Source organism: Eutrigla gurnardus (genome assembly GCF_963514095.1).
Source record: "Eutrigla gurnardus genome assembly, chromosome: 15".
In the NCBI taxonomy this organism is placed as follows: domain Eukaryota; kingdom Metazoa; phylum Chordata; class Actinopteri; order Perciformes; family Triglidae; genus Eutrigla; species Eutrigla gurnardus.
In genome coordinates this window covers 23,410,916-23,434,924 of record NC_139938.1, presented here as the reverse complement: position 1 = coordinate 23,434,924, position 24,009 = coordinate 23,410,916, and the positions used below count along the sequence as shown (strand labels likewise).

At 43.0% G+C, this 24,009-nt stretch overlaps 1 protein-coding gene across 7 annotated transcripts in view; it reads right to left on the bottom strand.

The window, feature by feature from the left end:
• The window catches only part of dlg4a (discs, large homolog 4a), a 59,116-nt gene extending 38,855 nt beyond the window's left edge, over window positions 1-20,261 (bottom strand). For 2 of the 7 annotated variants that reach the window (XM_084029174.1, XM_084029175.1), the window contains exon 1: window positions 10,820-11,094. In XM_084029174.1, coding sequence (XP_083885300.1) covers window positions 10,820-10,861 — 42 coding nt within the window. In that variant the 5' untranslated portion in view covers window positions 10,862-11,094. Of the gene's footprint in view, window positions 1-1,810; window positions 1,962-10,815; window positions 11,095-19,947 lie in introns of those variants that run through there. The other 5 variants (XM_084029176.1, XM_084029177.1, XM_084029178.1 and 2 more) reach the window with 4 other exon arrangements.
• Between the last annotated feature and the right edge of the window lie 3,748 nt (window positions 20,262-24,009).

Genomic DNA, 24,009 nt, shown 5'->3' with positions numbered 1-24,009 from the left:
GTCAGCGCTGCACTGAATTGTAGCTCAAAGACAAACTTCAGCAAGGCTGTACTGTACGTCTTGATTAAATGTTGCGAGGCCATCAATGAGCACGAAGCATAAAAGAGGGCATTAAAGCACCGCTGAATGCTTCCAACCACATGAAGACCCTTTTTTAATTAAGATCCTGAATTATAGATGACGGAGAGGCTTTGTTTAAGAACAAAGGTTTTGCAAACAAATAACCTTGGAACATCACCTTGGGGAAAGACCAGCCATGTGATAGCTATTGTTTTCGTAGATGTTTAGCATTCCTCGAGAATGTTGGGGTATTAAAAAAGATGACGCTGGAAATGTGTAATAAAATAAACACATGATGGAGCAGTTAAAGCATATCCCTGCAATATACTGGCCATCCCAAAGGATCCGGCCAAATAAAATCCCACCGATAACAGCCCACCACGAGGCTGCAACAGACTGGATGCAAGCTGTTTGGCTACTGAACCTGCTGGAAATATGGACAAATAAGGTATTGGGGCATGTTTAAGGGGGATGCTGTGACACTGATACATTCTCTGTGTGTTGATATGCTGATAAAAGAACAAAGTAGGCTAATCTTGAATCCTGGGATGATTCGTTTTTACCGTAGTAAGACGCAGCATTAAAGAATAAAGTTTTGCATTCATTAATTTAACATAAAATGCTTTTAGCTTTTGTTTTAGATTAGCTGAACCCCCGTATTATAAGCCAGATCTGTTACAACCTGCAAACCAATCCATTTTTATTTAGTAGTTAATCCCATTTTTTGAGGGGTGGATGTAACAAAATCAAGTTCACATCTAATGCTATAATCAGATTCAACGAGACGGAACACAAACCAAAATGTCAGAACTGAATCAACAAACAAATGATCAGAGCTCTGTACACGGGTACACATCCCTTTGACAAGCTGAGGGACAACGCCTGGACAGAGCGGGACCAGTGGAGTCGGTTTTGGCTTCAAAATGCAAACAGGCTGGGCCATGTGGAGGGAGGCTGAGCTGGCTGCCTCACTGAAACACCTGAAGTTCTGTAGGAGGGGCATATGGGAGGGGATGGACAATCAGGCCATGAACAAATTAATTGTTTTTTTAGATAAAAAGACAGCATCTCCCACTCCAAATTAAGACAAAACCACACTGAACACACATTTGTCAGAATAAGCAGCCCGGCTTTGATTCATCAGTCGGTTATAGAAAACAGTAGGACCTCTGATACCGGATTTCACGTGTCTCTTGTGGTGTTATCTGATGATCAATGAGCAATAAAATGCGTTTCCCAAGGTCAAAAGCGTACCATGCAGTTTGCTTAGCTGGGATGCAAATCTCAGTGTGAAGCAATCAGCAGGTTAGCTGTAGGTTACAGCCCCCCATGTGACTCGCCCTGCAGATAGTGGACATCTGGTAACGAGTGCTCTTTCATTCATTAAATATCGGCAAAAAAAAGAAAATGTTGAAAACGAAGAAGAAACACCAAACACAACCATGAATGTCAAGAGATGCTGCTCTGTGTAAATTGGCCATCTATGAGAAAAGGCGAGCAGGCGGTGATGAGGTAAAGGTGCGGTGAATACGGTGCTACCTGAAAGCAGACGGACAAGAGGAACCGGAGGTGAGTTTGATCGCTGGACTAATTTATCTGCGATGAGAAGAGCGCGCTTCAAACTGGCACAAAACCAAACCCGCAATTCCTCACCAGGCCTTCCCCCGCTTTTTCTTCTTCTTTTTCTGACATATCTACATAAACTAACGGTCCGCTTGCAACCGTCGGCTTGCTCGCACCTCAGGCTTACCTTGCACCCGAACATGAGAGACAGGGTCCGGTTGCTGCAGATGACCTTACACTGGCACATGACCGGCGAGAGACACTTTAAATTCCTGACAGGCAGAGACATCAGTCCGAAGCCTCGCAGCAGACGGACAGCGCAGACCAGAGCTCGTCGGTCCGCCGCCACTCACTCGGAGCCACGATACAGTTAGACGAGCGCCGAGGAGGCAGAGCGGGGAGGAGGGAGGAGGGGAGGGGGGGTCGCCCGGATAACAGGCAGGCTTCCCGGTCGAAATGTGACTGTGGCGGCGGTTACTGGTTACGATGTTTTTATGTAACTTCATGATCGTACACGTTAGACACGTTTAAAGCGCCGGTCTGTCGCTTGATGCTGCCATGTTGTCTGTACAATGTCTACTAGTCTCTCTCCCTCTCTCTCTCTCTCTTTTTTTTTTTTTTTTTTTTTTGATTGACCGTAAAGTTTCTACCGAATGCGCAGCTGGAATCATAAGGAAAAGCATTGAAGGAACTGATTACAGCAACGCTATATCTGTTTTGCCCAGTGGCAGCATGTAAATAATATTAGTAGTACACACACACACACACACACACACACACACACACACACACACACACACACATCTCAAGGCAGTGGATGCTGGGAAATATTAAAATGCCACATCAAACAGCATGCTTCACCACCACATGCCACAGTGCAATTACTGCGCCCCCTGTTGGACCTTTGGAAAAGTGCTCGAAGAGCTGTCCAAGGTGCTGAAATGTTTCAAGTCATTGGACAGCACGCGATGGTTACAAAATGTATTTGCTCGCATTCATCAATACACTCACACAAGACTATTGCCAGTGTTTTGTCATCTTGCAGCAAGTTGGACCTTGGCCCCCATTCATCATAAATACGGTAAATTCTTCCACAACAAACAAATAGGCATGCTGTGTGATCTGCATGTAAACAAACACGCGCTCACAAACAATTAAATTAAGTGAAGTGAAATAAAGTAACCTTATTGTTTGTTGTACCGGTATTACCATTTTAATATTTTTATTTGTTCACCAGGCCAAAAAACTCCCCACATCATTGCATTGTTTTACCCCAACAGATCAAGCAGTTCAGATAAAAGCAGGACCACTTATCATGTAGGAGCTGATAACAGTTTATATTTAGACAGAAAGTTTAAAAGTAGACATGCACATGATGTGTTTTTCTGAAAGCACACAATTACATTTCCAATGACGCTTTTTTAATGATTCTACTGATTAAAGGTGTAGGAACGGTTATTTGGAATGGACAAGTGTTCTGTGGAAAGTTTCTTTTCACTCACAGAGCTGGAAGCCATTTAAGATAACCAACAACATCGATAGCAGGCAACTTCCTTTCATTCATTATGTCTTAATAGGCTTTATGCCCTTCACAAGATGAATTCTACATTTAGTTTTAGATTTAGTTTTGTTTTCTCTCCACTCCTGTGTGTGGTTGTGCTGGCTTTGTGAGCCCACAGGGTGGAGTGAGAGAACCAGGTAGGCTAGATTTAAATATTGTACATTCATCTCAGGACCGACTGCGGCGCAGGGCTCAACACTGCCGGGTGACGTCACCGTTAAATCGAACACACAGACCTTTCCAAATATAACAGAGAGGTGCTGATAGTTTAAAAAAAAACACTTTCCCAGAGAGTTGGGGATATCCTGGGAAATCAGCAATGCCTAACGCATCAGCAGGGTTATCACAGACCTACACAGGGAGGTCATGACTTGAGCACAATGTGAAGGAGAATAGTGTCACTTTCTCCCAAAAATATTATTTACAGTTAACTCAAAGACAGGAGAAAACGGTCTATAAAGCTTTGACTTGAAGTAAACGTAGGCAGAAAAAACATGAACAGAAACCTTTGCATTTCTCAGTCCACTGAGCTCTGACATGTATAAGAACAGCAGGAGGGAAATCCAGTCATGTTCGCTGCCTCTTCGTAATTTCACAGAAATATCATTTAAATAATTATTTTTGTCTTATTATTATCATTATTATTATTATTATTGTTATTATTATTAGTATAACCTATTAACTAGTACTGTATACATGTGTCTTTACACATTTCAGTGGATTTCTATTGATTCAATAGCATTTTCAGGGAGACTATGTATAACAGTGGATGTAATACTATCTTTAATCACCATAGATACAGCATCGTTTCCGTGGTGATCATATACTGTAAATGGCTTCCCCCTTCCACTACAGCATTATGTAACTGTGGGAGTCACATGGAAACCTGAACTGTGATGTTCCGGTGTTGAGTGTAGTAATAACATCCTAATGCTGCAGTGTGTGAGAGAGAGAGAGAGAGAGAGAGAGAGAGAGAGAGCGCGAAGCCCAAAAGAGCCAGAGTGTTTCCATGACAACATCTGCAGGGGGTGGCAGATCCCTAACAAATCGTCCACTTCCCAGCAGCGTTGTGGTCACCGTATCTATAAGATGACTGCTGCCGTCACAGCTGATTGTGTACATGAAGGCAGCAGCCTCATGCTACTACCACATGCGTCACATGCCATGACACATGCCAGTGTTTTCTCAAATTCACAAAGCATATAAAGAAGCACTGTGACAAGAACAGCGAGCTGCTAGTGCTGGCAGTATTCACCATGGCTGTTATAGCAGTGAGCCTGTGAGTTCCAGAAAATGGTTCGAAGCCTAATGCACTGTAGGTTGAGCCAGATGTGCCACACGTAACATTTTCTCCTCTTTTCTGCAAGCCTCGGTAGCCATCTTTGATTCTGAGCGGTTGAGGAAAAACACACTGTCAGTGATTTACCTTTACAAAAGAGAAAAAGAAATTCAAGCCTGACTGTATGCAATCTGAAGTATATGTCTATCAAAATCTTCACAATTACAAGAGAACTGGACCCACCTTTCCCCCCAAATATGCATATTCATGTTGATACATTGTGACTGATCAACAATGTGTATTACAACATAGTTTTGTCAGACTAGCATTATCCTTAATAGTTTGCGTCAAACTTTGTGCTACATTTCTAACGTTATAGACCACAAATGTAATATTTTTCCACATCCTCTAATGTCTCTTAAAAATGACCTACAAATTCATCTCAATTCTGACAGGGAAAATAAAGGAACAAGCAAAGCAGACTACGTCATTTGAGTGCTGTATTTTTAGCTGTCTGGACTCTCTGCGATGTAGAAATGATGTATTTCCGCCAAATAGTCAGTTTTCAGTGCAGCACATTCAAGCTTCCCTCATAATAGGCTTCTTTATTTCCAGTTTGCAAGTAATTTCGCTACATTCAGGTAAGCCGAAATTAGGGATGAATACATTTAAAAAGCTTATTTTTGCGATTGTATTTTTTAAATCCAGCTCTATTTTTTTTTTACTTCTCTACAATGATCTTTTTCAAGCCACTCTTGGCGTTATTACAATTATCCCCTATGGAAATTCACCACGATCGATTATTGTGATCGATCTTGTGTATCTAATATTTAAGGTGTGGGTTACCTACCTAAATTGGGTTGGGGAAAGATGTGGACCACTCTTATACAGCACAGCCAGACTTAATCCTTCTATAACCTCCAGCACTCAGCAGCTTTGACGCTGAAATAGTCTCACTAAAGTGCAAACACAACTGGGAATCTCCCAAGGCTCTGAGACGGCCTCAACTCTGCTGACGAGGAAAACACCCAAGGTGAGAATTATAGTATTCACACCTACACAAAACTGGCTGTATCTGATTTCTCTTGGCTAGAATATCTGATTTCACCTGTTCTTACTAGAAAACAGTTCATACAAGACGGCCAAAAGATTAGCAAGAAGTAAAACAGAGAGGACTGTTTTATTTCTTGATAAATGAAATCACTCTTTACAATGTCAGGGAAAGTTCGACTTCATGGTTAAAACACTTCCACATTCCCCGTAAATCGCACAGGGATTCATTCTTACAAGTGAAATAAACAAAACAAGGTTACGCCCACAATCTGGACACCCTGTGGCAGATTTCTGCACTCAGGTTGCTGAAGAGGCACACTGAGATGTTTCACATCTGATATTCCTGCTTCTGTCTGCTTCTGTCTCCCAGCTGTGTACAAGTAACATGTCAGAATGGAGTCGTCATCAACAGTGATGACTTGGAGCAATGTTTTATGCATGATGTATGGCGTGCATGTTACACATCAACATACTTCAAAAGCCCCCCAAAAATTGATAAGCCTGGGAACGGATTTGTTTTTCTTTTTGGGAGCTGTAGAGATGCTTCGAGTAAGTTATTAAATAGTTAGATTGAGCTCTCGGGGATAATTATCTGCACCACCCTCGACTGGGATGAGAACATCTACACTATAATCATGAAAGCCAAACAGATGATCTTCTTCCTGTGACAAGTGAAGTCTGTCTCAGATCAACTACTAATTTTATACAGCCATCACCTCACTTCCTCCATCACAGTCTGGTTCTGATGGGCCTCCTCCCACACTAAAGACAACAGCAGTGTGCTGTCCACAGCACTGAGACGTTCCTCTGCCAGCTGTCCTCCATCTGAGACGTATACATGTATGAAAATGTGGAAGAGCGAGCACTACGGACTGTCAGCTCAAATCTGTCTATTGAAAACCAGAACCACCCACAAACTTAAAAGCGTTCCCTCAGCTAACAACACCCCCATAGGCCTCTCCATCCTTCCTAACATTGGAACATGCTACCACAATGGTTGGCTTTATATGCAATAATATAATGTATAGTGACTGAATAACACAAGACTGGTCTTCAGAGTAACTCTTATCTCATTTGTATCGGGTTCAGCTATATTTTTGAAAAGCTATTTGTACGTTTACTCTTTTAAACAACTTGGAAAAGGTTAAGCCATAGCACTACCGTATTTAGTCATATTTTCTGTAGCAATTTCTATCACCCACTGTGCTATTTTGATAGCGGTAGATGGTGGTCAGACTATTAGTAACATTTTTTGGCTTGGAGCATCCCTACAGCTCGGCCTATAATTAGACTTGGAAATTAGCATTGTGGGATTGTGTAAGTTTTGTAGCGTGAACACAGCCAGGACTCAGGTCACTTAGTGGGCAGTAAATTGCCGATCATTACATAATATTTGCCTATGGGTGCTCGCCCCCAACTTTAGGTTTTAATATACAATCATGAGGTGCTTCCAATTCTTTCTGAACCAGGTAGCAAAAAGTGCCATTTTGATTTTGAACACTTAACCCAATAGATCAATGTAATACAATACAAAAAGGAGTGCCTTTTTGTTCATGTTGTTTCTCAAGTAATCTTAAATATGACTGCTCCCGTGCTCTAGTGTTATGTAAAGAACAACTTTAAAGAAATACTATGCATTTATCTGGTTTTCGTCATTAACAAAGGCAAGACGGCCAAAAATATTTCGCACTGTGCTGGAGAAGAGTTGTATGACCCATTTTAATTACGATAGACTTCCACTGAAGCTCCTACGGATCTGCAGATTGCCGTATGTGGCTTCTCAAATTTTAGAAACACCCTTTTAACAGAGTAAAGTATATTTCTTTGGAGCCAGCTCTGATGAAATGCAACAAAGAGATTCAGACCACCACTGATTTGGCTCAGCGTTTAGCGAGCGCAGCAGGGTGCCAGTTTGGTCAGCTACTGCTTCCAGCCAAGATAATAATAATAATAATATAAAAAAAAAACCAAGGCACCAGGGGCAAACAGGTAGAGCTGACTGCCAGTGACTATGCTGCATTTGTTCACCACTTCCATCTGAAAGGGAGTAATGTTACCATTAGTTTACACACATTGACTGTTGCTAGCAAAATTGACTCTTGGCTAAGCCCCACCTCCTGCTGCTATGCCATCACAAGCTGTCACAGCTAACAAGAAGCCCACACCGCACTCTCTTTTTGGAAAAACAAAAAAGTAGTTTCAGAGATAAATGGACAGAAGCATCTACAACATGCATTTGAAGGATGTATCCAGGATGCCAAACTCATTCAGCGGTGAAAACGGGTTGAAAAGTGTTCATGGTGATGTGAAAGTGAATCGCCACATCACTATAGGGATCAGGACAGATGGCAATAACATGAAGGAACAGAGCCGGTCTGTATCCATTGTTACAATCATCTAAAAAGCAAAGACAGGATGTTAATACATTCGGTATACCTTCATTAGCTGGCTTAGAATAGAAGCACTAATGTACTCGTTTTAGGATTGTACTGCATCTGTTTCCAACCTCTCCGGGTATCGAGCATCACTATTAGGCAATGCCCAAGGCATAATTTTAACCATGACTAACTCAAAATCTACAAAACCAGCCTAAAAGTGAAGAAAATCACAGCTGATCAGAACTGGCCGATGCTACCCTATGATTGGCTGCATTGGAGGGCTGGACTTTGCAAAGTGTAGAGTACTACTGTGTGTGACCTTAAAGGTTTTGAAATTGTAGGGAACCCCGCTGACAAAAGGAAGAAGAGAACTGCATGTACTGAGTTGACCCACCTCGCAGTTACTTCAGAGCGCATAGTAATTAACAACTTAGTATAATTACCCAGTGTGCTAACTAGTAAGGAAGGTTTGGTAGAATGTCGGCTCTTACCACAGAAAAGAGGATGAGAAACAAACAATAACAGACATTGCTTCTTTTTACACGGGTAACTAATTGTCTGCTTTTGAAATTCGCATCCAATAATTCAACACACCATTGACCCTACAACTCTATATATACTGTGCCATCGTTATGACTACACCGCAGACACCATCCTATTGGTAGACTTGATAGCACATGGCCTATCAAACTGACTCTGAAGCTTTTCATGGCAAAAGAATAGCAATATGTTGAAACATCACTTACAGTGATGAGAGAGAGGACCTACAGAAGACAATGGGTGCATACATTGTTTATCTAGTGTTGTGACACCATTCTGACTTGTCTAGCAAGAATATTGGAGGATCATGTTGTCTTGAAGTCAGTATGAGTTTAAACTGGCAACTCTCAGCTATGAAATCAGGTCATTTACAAACACATCAGATGAGCTGTGTAAGAAATTTAGTTACTGTCTTCCAAATATAGGTGATCAAATGAATTTGTCCCACTGCCGCCGACAGAAGAGAAATCATCAATGGACTTGAGTGATATGACTCCACTGGCACTCGGACCATGGTGTCACCTCCAATATGTTTGACAAATGAGGTGGCATGCCTTGGATTATGAGCTGTTTCGATGTTGTCCACCCCTTGATCTTTCTTTTTCTCTGGCACATGTCTAGTCTTATCTGTCCGTAACGCTTTGATCCAGAACTCTACGGGTTTTCCTGGTGCCCTTACTGCTGTAACTGTAACCCGGCCTCTCTTCACAGTTGATGTTACAGGGGAACTCTTGTCTTGATGGCTGTCACTGACACATCCTTGAGAGTCTTCTGTTTCACAGCTGTTAAGGTTTCTCATTCATCCACAATACGAGTCTTTCCTTATCCAGCAGGTTGTTCACAGTTGCTTTAGTCAAAGTGCATCCTGCTCCTTGAAGGTTCCCAGTGCAGTTTTAGACCTCCAGTTGCACTATAGGTGATAGAGCGGACCTCCATTGAACCAATGGTGTCACACTATTCCACTGATCTACAAGTGACATTAATGTGGCAACACATGCAGGATGTAAACAATGGAAGGTTTGAACAAACTTTAAAGATTGGCTTTGCAAATGTTATATGTGGAAGTAATTGCATTGGTACACACAACACATTTTTCAAGAGTTGCACTCAACATGAATATAACTTGTTGTTTACAGGAAAACTCCACAGGGCACTGTTTTTGACATCCAAATATTTCCTACAACACTGATTTATTCTGGGGGGTATTTCAGTCGCATGAAAAACCTGCCGTTGTTTCATTTTAAAATCCAACATGCTGGTGCACAGAGGGAAAAACAACACATTTGTGTCAATGTCCTGTAATTTATTGATCGCATTGTATACTCCAATCACCAAGTCAATAAGAAAAAAAATGATTCTCCTTCATCAGAGCCACTAACAATAGAAATCTGTTGAACAATGAACTGCGATTCATGCTGCTGAAACCTAAAGCTTCTATTTGTGTCACATTTGCAATAACAGCACTAACATAGATAACTGGTTCAAAGCTCTGTTAGTCCACACGCACACACGCACACGCACGCACACACACGCACACACACACAGTCACAGACACACACACACACACAGTCACACACACACACACACACACACACACACACACACACACACACACACACACACACACACACACAGTCACAGACACAGTGGTTTCTTGTTGTGAAAATGCATTAATCTCTGAGCCAAAATCAGCCCAGTACAAGCTCGCCATTCCTACTCTGCTAATTAAGGAGCTCTGGACTATATATTTATATAAATGTGTATGACGTCTGACGAAAAAGCCATTTTCTCACCTCCAACCCTAATCTCTGTTCCCAACCCTGATATTGAAAAATGACCTCTTTCTAAGTGACGTCAATTCTGTCAATTGGAGGATTGTCTTCATCTTAGATCACTGTGCTTGTGTCCTTGTGTCCTCACAAGCATAGAGGTGCAGAAAAATATAATTTTGCATTCAAATATACATGGACAAAATCTGTCCGAGAGAGAATGCTGGTGCATACATGAATATCTATAAGGCTTTAATCAACAAGTCTGCGAGAGTTTTACTCCTACTGCGTGTCTAAACATGCTCACACATACACACCCACATGCATCAGGCCACGTTCATACGTAATACCCAAAGTGTATGAATAGACCTACCCGGAGCACACGTACCAGGAACGCGGAAAAATAAAAGATCCTCAAACACACTCTTGGGATTAATCTATGACAGAGGAGGAGATTGCGAACATGTTCGAAGCAATATGCACAGATGTAGAAGCAGACCTCCCCAAACGCCTGCCAGAACGACTAGCAGACTTTCAAGCTAACATGCAAAACAGAGGCAGCAACAGAGAGATGGAAGGCGAAGAACGACACGAACGGAGAGGTGAATTTACCTACCACACACGGGCAGAGGGAAGGGAGCTTAGTGCGGCCCTTCATGAGCGAGAGACAGAGGAAAAACAGCCTCCCAGACACCCGCAGTAGAGGAGGAGAGGGATGGGGAGAAAGAGAGAGAGAGATGGGAGGCAGGGAAGGGGAAGGGGAAATAAAAAAGAGGGAGGGGAAGAGAGGGAAGGGGAAGGGGGGATGTCGTAGCAGACGAGGAGGGAGAGTTTTCCTGAAAGCCAGAGTTGTTGGTTTTGGATATATCTTGATGTTAAAGGCAAGGGTCTGAATAGAGAGGACTGGCAGCCTGCTCCAGCCGTGACTCATAAAATATGTTTGTCACTGCTAGTGAGTGAGGGAGGGGAGAGAAGGAGACGTAGAAATGGAGAGTAAACCTTTTTATATTCTGTTTTTTCTCTCTTTTTATGAAACAAACACGACAGAAGGCTTCCATTCACGCTCCCTTTAGCTCCCTCGTTGACACGCCACGTCACCAAACGTAAAAGCAGAGGCTGATTGTCATGATGATGATTTTAAAATGGGGACAATTTTGACACAGATATGTTATGCAACCGTTATATAATTACATATTAATCCCATAGACTGTACAAAAAGTGGACGTGGTCTCAGTAACGTCACCCCTGGGATTCTGAAGAGTCGGGGTGAAGCTCAAAGTGGGCGGCTCTGGCCGTTGCCATCTTGGTAGTGCTGACACTGTAATCCAGTTTCTGGATGGCTAATCCAAAAATAAGCAAAGAAGGTGGAGCAAGGATGGAGCCAAGGTAGTTCAAATGAAGCCTGATTGCTGAAACATGCCCACATAGTTCGAAGCTACCAAGCTAGCTAAGGCTAAGAAGCTCGGCGAGTCACGTTTCATTGACAGTTCAGTTCCTGATATAACGCTCGCACGTTGTCCAGCAGTTGCTTGGCGTGCAAATTGACTGCACACCTGTAAACATTTTCATTTCGAACATGGAGGTCTATGGGGATTGACTCAGTTGTGTAGCCAGCCTCAAGTGGCCATTTGAAGAACTGCAGTCTTTGGCACTTCTACATTTCCGTAATTTCTGAGCTTGATTTATCTCTTTGCGGCTAGTGTTTTAACTATAGCCTATTTGTTCATTTCTAGGGTGCAAATTCCTGTCATTGCTATTATGCCTGGCTTGATTTGCAAATTCTACTGCTCACACTTGAAGTCTGAATACAAATTATCAGCCATTGTTATGAAGGATGCTCCGTAATGACGATGTGGAGATTCCAAAAACTTCTGTATGCATCAAACATTAATTGGTTGATAAGCCAACAGCAATTTTGATGATGAATGTATCACTTGTCGTCTATTCAAGCAATTACATGTTGCAAGGTGTTGCTTCTTCTTTGGTTTTGTATTCTAAATTGAATGCTTTGGTTGGGCAAAACTGGTAATTTCATAGCTTCAGGGGCGGCTGAGGCTCAGAGACAGAGCTGCAGTCCACATGGACGGCTCCTCCATTCCACATGTCAAAGTGTCCTTGGGCAAGATACTGAACCCCAAATTGCTACAGAACCCATCGGCATGTGAATGTTGGTGAACGTGTTTAGATTAGATCCTGATGGGCAGGTGTCACCTCGCATGGCAGCCTCTGCTGTCATTGGATGGATTTGTGTGTGAATGGGTGAATGTTGACAGGCCCCCTATTTCATGACGTATAAATATACATCAGATGTAGGATACTAACATTTGTATACTAATATCTGTATTTAAGTAACATTTCACATTCTAATGGTTGACAAAGCAAAGCTTCTCTTAAAGTACACGTGTTGTTATGGTAGTACTTTTTCACTATTCGGCTAGTGGGCTAGTCAGCTTCAAGACACGATCTTTACATTAATAACATGTCATTTGTCCACGCCTCTAATTTAATCAATGTTGTCAGTATTTTGACACTATATATATATATATATATATATATATCTGCGTCCACTCTGACTCACACAGTATCTAAATTGGCATCATAATGGGTGTATATGTGTGTAGTTCCTGCTCTTGCCCTCTCAGAACTCGGTTCTTTCTGCTACATGGCTGTTTTAATGGTGAGGCAGCGCTGAGTGAGGGAATAAACAGAGTAAATGCACCATGACCCCATTGGGCTGTTTTACAGTGGACCGCTGTCGGGTGATGGATGGGTTATGACACCTGCGGACGTAAGGCCCCAAAGCCCTCTGGACCTCGGCGACACACTGAGCTGTGGCTTCTGCATCAGCTTCACTGTCTGTGACTAAAGACAACTGGAGCACATCGTGACATTTCCATCTGGGATGAAGCCTGTGCTGTTAGAACGGTGTCAAACACAGCGCAACCCGCGGATCCAGCCGCATAAGACCAAACATTAATTTTCTATTCGCCGCATTCATGAGCATTCTCTGCTGCCGCCTACACAGAGGTCATCCTCCTACCTGCACACTGTGGGCTTCACATTATCAGCACCCTTCAATGGCAGGGCTCTCTCTCTCTCTCTGTCTCTCTCTCTCTCTCTCTCTCTCTCTCCGTCTCTCTCTCTCTCTGTCTCTCTCTCTCTCTCTCTCTCTCTCTCTCCGTCTCTCTCTCTCTCTCCCTATCTCTTTTCCTCTCTCTCTCTCTCTCTCTCTCTCTCTCTCTCTCCCTATCTCTTTTCCTCTCTCTCTCTCTCTCTCTCTCTCTCTCTCTCTCCCTTCCTCCTTTCATCTCTATTCTCTCCATGATGATACCCCTGCCATGTTGTCATGGCAACAATCGGGCCCTGATTGCTTGGTTGCTAGGCAACTGACATCACCTATAAGAGGAACATGAAGATACAAAAAAGCAATAGACAAACAAATCACAGGAAATAATGTGCGCTTTGTACATTTCTGTGTGGAGTGTGAGCGCTTTGTGTGTTTAAACTCTCACGGTGTCGTTGGCTCAGGTTGTGGTTTTCATTCAAATGTTCACTTTTTTTTTTCCTTTTTTTTTTTCCAAGGCTGAAGCCGCATGTAGGTGGCAAGGTGTATCATTAGAGTAAGAAAGCATATAATTCAAATATGACTGGTACTCTGGGCACCTCTGAGTCCATGACCTTAATTTCACATGAGAACATTGCGGCGGTCTTTGACGACGGGACTGCTCATGAATAACTGATACAGGTTCTAGCAATTTCCTATTAATTATGAGGTAAAATTGCAAGGCCTTGACCTCAGCGAATGCAGACCAGGCATGTTCTCTTAAGGCTCGGGCTGATGTTGCATAATGTAGTGTCTGAGGATCCAGCTGCTTGCGTTAACACAAGCGAGCTCACATTTGACGGTATCTCTGAACCAGATTGTCATGGACTCCTGCGCTGTAGTTTAACAACGTGCCACCAGGTGTCATTGTGTGCTGTATTGAAAACTATGATCACAGCACTGTAAAAGAAAAAAAACAAAACTGATCCCATTTGCAAGGCTAATGCGAGAGCTATTCATATCGATGATATCATCACTATCATCCTTGTCATTCTTGTTTCCATAATTTTCCTTCTACCTTCCTCTTATCTGCATTCCCGCACATCACGGTCCCACCCCAGCAGGACAGATTGACAAACACACTGGAATTACATAACATGCGCTAGTAAGTTGACTCTTTTAACAAACATGCCTAGTGTGGTCATGCAGTTTTATTATAGAGTCCTCCGTGAAATTGACCCCCCTTGACCTTGGCTCCCCCCATCGTTAAAAATTCATTATCATCGCTATCGATTTTGTTATTTCAGAGTCATATTTAAAGAATTACCACAACAATTTGTTAGAGCAGAGTGGCAGAGTCGTCAGCCACACTCCTCCTCCTGGTCCTCCTCATGTTTCGCCATTAGCCTTCTCAGTCAATGTGAGACGACAAAGTCCCCAGCCCAAACAGGCCATGATGGATCTAATCTGTCACCTGTCATATGGTCAATTTCAGGACAGACAGCGATGCTGACAGCCAAAACACTGAAATTAAGTAGCAGAGCCTGTAAGCTGGGTCTCCGAGTGGACTGCGAGTGGACAGCGAGTGGGCTGTTATTTATATATATATATATATATATGAAAACGAGAGATTTGTGGATTTTTTTCCCTTGTATTTTTATTCGAAAGGCTGAAGGCCCTTTGATGTTAACAAGGTAGATGCATCACGTTACATTCCCTTAATGTTAAATCAACAAAATGATCATCGATCAGGAGGCACCAAAGATGTTGGGTGTTTAAGCGCCCACACGACAAGAAACATTTGCCGTTTCATTTCATAGATGGTAAGATAAAAGATTTCATGAAAACACTAAAAAGCAATAAAGGTACAGACTGAGCCTGTGGCCTCGCCACACTGTGGCATACTGAAACACCCATTAATAGTATCTAAGCATTCAAGGTGAGATTCAAAAGAAATGATTAAGCATTGCTCATCCTCTCACTGGATGAGACTGAGCCGGGGGAAGCAAAGAAACAGCACAGATTGTGTTGTGTGCATTTGACAAAAAGAAGCTCTTAACAGCCTCTTCTCTGGCTGAGGCCTTGGTGGGGCTGGTGGGCATTATAAGGTAACTGAGAGCTGTGAGGTTAGCATTGCATTGGCAACATATTTAGAAAGCGACTGATGAGCTCAAATATGAAGTCCTCTCTACAAGCTAAAGAAGCTGAAACAAGGTGATTAATGAGCATTTAGAACTAATGATTTGATGTTCCCAGTCAAGACCACTTATATAAAAGTTTTAAATGATCCTCTGTTTCTGCAACAACACCATTCCGAGGTGAAGCTGCTTGAAATCAGCAGCTGCAGTAAGAGCTAGCATCGTACAGCAAGCCTCTACCTCCTGTTTAATTAAACCTGACAAGTTTTTCGAAGATGTGCAGTTGCACCAAGCTCTTAGCTCGGGCAAGGCTGCAATTCACAGTGCAGAAGCCACTTGTGCTGGAGCAGGATGGGCTGCAGCTTGTGCGAGTTCTGTCTGATCATGTAGGTGTGTGGCTTTCTCAAATGTGTGGGTGAGCGGTGCAATGTGTGTACTTTGAAGACAAAAAAAAACTGTGGCTGACCACAGAGATTTGCGATATTTCCTTCATCTATCTCTGTATAAATACATCTCACTATCCCCTGATTTCTGCCGTGTTTTTTGGTCCGGACACTAGAGAAGCTCTGCGCTGTGCAGTCGTGGCATCAGACTTGCACTGGGGCAAGCCCTGCTCCGCTCACTGTGCCCTGGGAGCAACTTGGCAGGATCACTGTCTCTGTGGCTGCATACAAAGGGCCTCGTGGACGCCTGTGCCCTTGAGCAGAGATCATATGCGTTCTCCACTGGATCACTAATCCCAACCCACAGCATACTGTACTGCATGTCGCACACTCATGCAGAACGCACATCACACGGTACGGCGAATGGACACTTGTCAAGACGGGCAGAATCGTGGACGAGCTGAATGGATGCTGAGTGGAGGGTTTAGCTTAACTCCATTTTGGAGACTGTTAGGACTAGAGCAAAATGCAGCAGCCATAAGCTTCTCATCCTCGTATGCACGCACACATCCACGAGATATAAATATTCATATATATTGAACCATAAGAACAGCTGGCAGCACAAAATAACTACAAATGTGAGTGCTCAAACCCATTCAGGGAAGGAGATGTCCATGTAGGCCATACATGATGCCAATAATATGCACAAGAAGCTGCTGACTTTGACTACATCTTGTCAAATGTATAATTTATTTGAAGGAGCACTAACTAGGGAAGCCTTGAAATGCTGAAGAGGAGGGCAGGAGGTAAGCTAGAGAGTAGAGAGCAGGAAAGAGGAGAGTAAGCAGAAGGGGGGGAAGGAGGTAAAATGAGATAGAGGGAAGAGGAAGCTGGAAGAGAGGACTGAGTGAGGGATTACAGAAGTGAAGGAGGCAGAGAGGACAAAAAATGTGGAATTGGAAATGTGAGAGCAGAGAAGTGGAACAGGGATGACAACGGAGAGAGGAGTGATAATCAAAGGAGTGTAAGACAAGCAAAGCAGGAGGAAGGCAGTAAGAGTGAGCAGAAACATACTGTGTGTCCTCCTTTCCATGCAGGAGATATATTTTCTTTATTGCCATCATATTCTATCAGACATCATGACAGCTTTGAGGGAAGTTGCTTTTAGAGCTTAAATCTCTTTTAGCTCTACGCCATGTTTGTTTTCGCCTCTCAAACATCAAACCGTCCTTTTCTGACTCAGTGCCATACAGGGAGGGAGTCAAAGGTATCGTCAGACTCACAACCAAATATAAATCCTGTGACGTCTCCTCAAGCTCATGTGCCCTAATATTACAGCTCTTAATGTTATGTAATGAAACTTTTGCATGATGTATTGCCATCTTGCTATCTGATAGTTTCTTTTAGGCCTGCCACTTACTCTTATATTCATTGTAGATTAATCTGTTCATTGTTTGGTCTATAAAATGACAAAAAACGACAAATCAGTGTTCCCCAACGCCCAAGATGACATCCCTCAAATGTCTTGTTTGATCCATAACTGAATATATATCTAGTTTACTGTCACAGAGGAGTAAATACACCAGAAACTGTTCGTGTATATATTTAAGAAGCTGGAATCAGAGAATTTTGACTCAAACCAATTGAGCGATTCTAAAAATCGATTTTTGTAAAGGATGGGGTTGAAATGTACAAGTCCAATTCAAAACTCGAAGGAGGCAAACTAGGCATCTGTATTACCTGCTATGAAATTAAAGTTTGAGTTTGTGTCACTTTTATCAATGATGAAAATACAAGATGTTCAAGGCAATCTTACTACAAGTTGGAAATTGTCAGGGTAGACACGTGTTTAAGGACAGTACCAGTATAGCAGTGTGAAGGGCTTTGAGTAGCTACTAAGCTAGAAAAGTGCTACATAAATGCAGGTCCATTTAGCATTTACCATATAATAAATGGAAAGTAATTACTTTCTAATTCTACCTTAATCGCCTCAAGTACAAAACAATCTTATTCAAATGAACTTTCTCCACAGGACGGCCTGACCTTCATTAAGTTGTCTTTATTTTTCCTCACAGAACTGCACAAATCCGGCCTCTATTGCTATCAAAATAGGTCAATTTATTACTGCCTCATTGGAAACTCAATGTTGAGGTGAATCACAATACAGTGGCTCACTGGGGAAAGGATTCAAGTCTCTGGAGAAGCTTGTATGTCGTTGCATGGCATTGCTCAAGCTTAAAGCTGCATGGAGCCTAGTGGTGCTTTAACTCGGGGTGCTCCGTTCACTCTTATCAGATATTTGTCACTCACTGGCTTACTCCGGCTTCACCCACACAGCAAAACTTTGTTGCACAGGCATGCTCAGGGAGGCAACGTTGTTCACATAATCTGTTCTAGTATGTGGGTGTCATGAAACAGCTCACCCAGGGAGCCACTCACCCATCGTCTACTACATGATGGCAAGCCACGCTCCTCACCTGCAATGCAGCCAGCCTCCAGTAAAGTTTCATTTAAAGGAATACGCCGAGTTTTTTTGGCAAGTCCGACCCATGATCGGGTTGAATTTGCACACCGGTAAGGCGAGGCAGATCTCCAATTCTCTTGTGAAACGGCAACGCAGCCAAAAGTGACATTGGTCGATCGAAGACGCACATGACCAATCAGTCACTGTGTGCTAACTTTCTCTTTTATAAACTGACCAGCTGTCTCACAATCGCTTGGCACTAGTCAGGCTTTCTTTGCCAGCTTTACAGTAAGTCCTTTCTCACTTCGATAGCGATGCAGGATTCTGGAACTGGTTTGGTGAAATATCCACCGTTACCAACTTTTACTTGGTGTTTTCCCCCCCAGCTAACTCAATGAGTCATACTCAAGGTGAATAAGATGCACAAGGGACTGATGTTCCCGGCTCACAGAGAGATACCTTGACATTTTCACGTTTTTTTCTTCTTCTTCTCACAAAACATTTGTCACGCTGCATCCTGTTAGGTAACTAAAATAGGCTCGTTACAACAACGGTAGCTTGTCAGCTCGTAAGTTAGCTCAATAGATGAAGATGTGAGATTGAGTTTTAGCTTTCCTTCTATCAAATCAAGAGATACGTATTTAACGTTCTTTAATGTAAACCTCCAGTGTGGAATTCTGTCTCGCTGCTCATGTGACTGCGCCTACCTATGTTTAACTGACCAATAATCTCTGTTGCCAAGGAAACTGAGAGGTTGATAAGCAAATGAATGTAATGTGCCACCGTTAAGCACATATTTACGTAATACATCTGAAAGGGCCAGCTGCACTCACACACTTGGTCCAAGTTAAAATGTCCATTGATCCCACCCCCCTCACACAGCTGTAAGAGTGTGTGTTTATTTCCCTTTCCCACTTTTTGTCATCACTTCCTGTCAGGAGCTGCATTCAGGTGCAGCTGCTACAGTTTATTGTTCACCTGGTTTTCTGAATCGGTACGTCCAGCAGCGTTTTTGAAGGTCTAAAGCAGATTGCAGCCATCTGAACACTAGAAATACAACATTGAAGTCATTTTTCTTTACATGACCAGGACTGCCTCCATGGAGCGGCGTGCTGCCGCTGAGCACATGTGTGTGATAGAATGCATCGCTCATGTCTTGTGTGTGAGAGGTAGATGTGTGTAGATGCACAGTGGCTAGCTCCAACCTATACGGTCGAGGTTAAGACGAAGCGGCTGAAAAAAATGAGCATATTAGCATGCAGGATGCCCTCCCATGATCTCTCCCTGACATTTTCTGCAGCTCCGGCATGACACAAAGCCCCGCACAAGCAACCCGAGTGCCGGTTCTCTCCCGCTTTTTTTTACTACATCCAAGCAGGTCAGCCAGCCCCTGTTTGTACACTCGCCAAGCATGACACGGAGTCGGAGATGCAGAGAGAGTGGGAGAGAGTTATCCAGAGAGGAGAAAATCAAAGAGTATTCCGACTACACGACATTCAGGTAGCCCGGCTTGCCCTGACGTTTTTCCTGACAAATACAAAGCTCCCCAAAAATATCACAAAGACAGAAACATTTATACATCTTACAGAAGAAGAACACTTTTTATAATTGAGAGATGAAAGATGAGCTCCCTCTTACATGTTCACATACAGTTGTGGCTCCTTTCACTCTTTCTTACACACACTAGCTAAAGTGAGGAACAACAGATAGGCTTACCTTTGTAGTCACAATGCAGAGGCAGTCCATGGTACTTAGCACTAAATATTGGGGTGTATCTCAACCCCCCCAACCCCCCACGACAGAGGGCTGAGACCCCACACCCCTCTCCCCAGCCTGCCCCGCTCCTGCGCTCTCACTCTCGTCCTGCCTTTCCCCCCTTTTCTCTCCTTCCGTGAATCTGTTCTTTGACTAACTGAACCAGTGAGGGAAAGAGAGGATGGAGGGAGGGGGAAACATGAAAAGGGAGGGGGAGGGCCACAGGGAAATAGAGAGAGTGAGCAAAGAAAGAGTGGAAAGAAGAGAGGGTGGTCTCAGAATTTAGTATGAGAAAGGGAGAGCGAGAGAGAGGAGAAAAGGGAAGGTGAGAGTATGTCCGCTGGTTTTTTTTTCCAAGGCGAGAAAAGAAGCGGCTGAAAAGAAAGAGAAAAGATGGGGTGAATATGAAAAGAGATGGAGGAAGGGGAAGATGGAGATGGAAAGCAGAGGTGGCGGGGATTAAAAAAAGGGGGGGAGGGAGGTTCACACTGTGGAAAGCAAGGGAAAAGAGAAACAGAGAATAAGAGAGCGAAACAGCAGAGGATGGAGAGGAAGAACTGAGGGAGGGGACAGTGAAGGAGAGAGAAAAGGAGAGGGAGAGTGGGTGAGTGTGTGTGTGTGCGCGTGTGTGTGCGCGTGTGCGTGCATGCATGCGTGTGTGTGTGCGCGTGTGTGTGAAGACAGAAAGAATTAGACCGAAAGAAGATGTGTTGAGGAGGAGAGTGTGAATTACATGCATCACAGAAAAAGAAATCATGAAGCACAGTGAGAGTGCGAGTAAGACCGAATCAAAAAGTATTAACCGGAAGATATCAGATTGAAAATGCACAAAGGTTTTTCTGCTAGTTGTAGCTCTCTGCAGCTGTTGCCTTAGCAATGGTGCAGTTGTTGCCATGGCAATAGGGAGGCTTGTTGTCATGTGGTCACCGTTGTAGTGCCGGGGACTGAGTGAGGAAGTCTGCATTGGATTTACACACCTGAACACATCATGTATGCCTATGTGTTTAGGTGTGTGTCCACTAATTTTACATCATTAGTAATCTAGGGCAGAAAACCATGAAGGACAGCCTTATTTAGACGGATAATCTCCAGAAATGACATAGTAATCATTTGAACATAATTATTGACATAGAATTATTATGTGATATCTAGTATGCTTCATCACTGTGTTATCTATTGTCTTTGGCTTGAATTACATGGTGTAAAAATGTATGCCGTCTTCTCAGTTGTGCACTCTGCCTTTAAGACGGCGGACCATACCAATTCAGGGTTGTGTAAGGGGGGGTGAATGTGTGCTTTAGTGTCTTTGCATCATCAGTTCTATAATTGCACACCCCTCACCCCACCTCATCCCCACGTTCCAGCTCGCCACAATGCCGGAGCAATGGTGCAGCAATAAAGCAATTCTAAATGATGAACCGTCATTTATTCCCCGGGTGAAGAGAACAGGCTTTTTTTAACTTGTCTTTTTGGCCTTTTTTTTTATTGATTGGACAGCTTGAGCATGAAACAGGGAGAGAGATGGGGAGGACATGCAGAGATGGCCGGGGCGGATTCGAACCCGGAGCTGCTGCAGCGAGGACTATGGCCTCAGTACGTGGGACGCCCACTCTACCGACTGAGCTAACTGGCACCCTGAAGTGTACAGGCTTTGATCGAAATGTACAGCACAATACAACAAACACATCCTACAGATGGCATCGGTTAAAAATACACTCACATTGATGCTTTCAGTGTCGAGCTCTGTAATTAAAGGGAGGGCTACCTTAATTACTCCGCTTCCACTCAATTACATACCTGTTAATCTGCGCTCAAATTTGTTTTGTTTTTTTCTTCTATTTCTCTGGCATCATGTTTTAACTTTCAACCGCTTAACAAACTCATCTTGGTAGAAGCTAGACAGCAGCTTAATGTAACAGTAATTTAGTGTGCGATCCAGCAGAGATTAGAGCAGATTCATGCAATACTTCTCTATTGTCATGTAACTTTAAATACATCCAACTAGCCCTTAAAACCTTCTGAAAACTATTCATACTCCATTTAAAAACTAAAGGACTAGTGCGTTTTTTCCTGAGAGAATTGATCTTATAAAAGAGTGTCTGTCACTCAATTATGAATGGAGATAAAATAACACCAATGACACCATTTGACATGTCAATGTTTCATACATGAAAAGAACTATAGAAACTGTTTAAGAACTGCACTTGTGTCTTGAGTGAGTTTCTCTAGAACTTCTACAGTGAATTATATTTTAGTGGCAATCATGAGCCTTGGACTTGTTAGTTTAATGTTCCTTCAAGTGAGGGTGCCTCAATGTACTATACAACGGAAAACTAAATACGCCTTTTAGAGTGTGTTTAAATGGTAGATGGTAGATGGCCTCATTTATATAGCGCTTTTGTCCAAAGCGGTTTACAGCAATGACTGACATTCACCCATTCATTCACACATCCACACACCGACGGTGGAGTCAACCACGCAGGGCGACAGCCAGCTCAGCGGGAGCAATTAGGGTGAGGTATCTTGCTCAGGGACACCAGGCACTCAGGAGGAGCCGGGGATCGAACCGGCAATCTTGCAGTTGCCAGCCAACCCGCTGTACCTGCCATGCAGACTCTTTGAATTGAATCCAATAAATGTACACGGACCATGTGCCTTCAACCTCATTGACAGCTCTACTTCTTTGTCCTCACATGTTGGACTGAGGGCAAACTGGACGCTATGACTCACTATCGCCTCTAGAGTCACAATTGGTATTACAAGACAGGACAGGCTGGGCTAGCTGGTTAGCATTCTTATTTATGTAGATATCTCTGCAACACAATACATAATGTCAACACTATAACCTCTTCACATTCTGCTGATAATGTTAGTTCATGGTTTTGAATGTTGGCCGCATCTTTATACCCTGCACCTTTTGTGAATCTATGCTTTAAAACAGCTGTCAATCAATCAATTGACAAACACTTCAGAATGCTTATAAAATCAATTAACTCTACTGTAATCAGTGCTTCCCTCTTATTATTGTGTAGCAGGCTCCTGTCCTCGCTCGTCTCGACTAATTGCCATCACAAATGGGTTTACAAAATCACCTGGCCATGTCACAGATAATGAAGTATATCCACTTATCACATCTGATGGTGTGAGATTACCATCTCGTTCAGTTGTACAGCAGCAGTTGATGTGCCCTCAGCCTTCATAGCTGACTTATTTTGACAGTGTTGCCAGCCTCCTCTTCCACTACTAAACTCTTATCCACTAGAACGGAAATATCTCTCACATACACAAGCAAATCAATGTGTAAGACTAAAACAAAATCCTGTGAGAAAAAGAAAGAAATAGTAAATATTTTTAGTGAGAAACTGGAAGCAAATCATAATTATGTGAATGCTTTAGTATTTCATGTAAGTGTGCCAGCATGTGTGCGTGAGGTAATCGGGTTTCTATGACAGCTGTTTATGTACATTTTAGAGCATGTGAGTGGTAAATGTGACTTTTTAGGCATATGAAAGGGAATGGTTGGTTTTATTTATGGCCCCTGTACTGTTCATGGCATGTTTTCTCTTAGAAGAAGATTCTAACATGGCTGACCTGTATACAGGATTATATAATTCTGCTCTCAAGTGCACAACGAGCTCTGCGCTCACATTTCCTTTGCCAAAGCTTGAGTATTCTTCTCACTTTCTCAAAGTTGTGATCATTCAGGTGCACGCTATGAGCTGTGACTGTCAGAAAAATTAGTTGCAGGGAAACAGCATAGTATTGATGATGAAAATATCTGGGAAAACACAAACCTTCCATCGCTCCTACAACACCCACACACGGCCACGCACACATACACATGCTGATACAAATATATCTATGCCAGAAGTAACAGAGGAAAAACCTCTCCCCCCGTGGACGAGCTGCAACACTGAGAGCGTTTCCATTAATGTACGTTTACAAACCTCCATTATGATAATTCTTGCTACGATTTGAAGAGCACTCACCCATAAATATGCTGCCTCCATCCTCCTGTGCTGC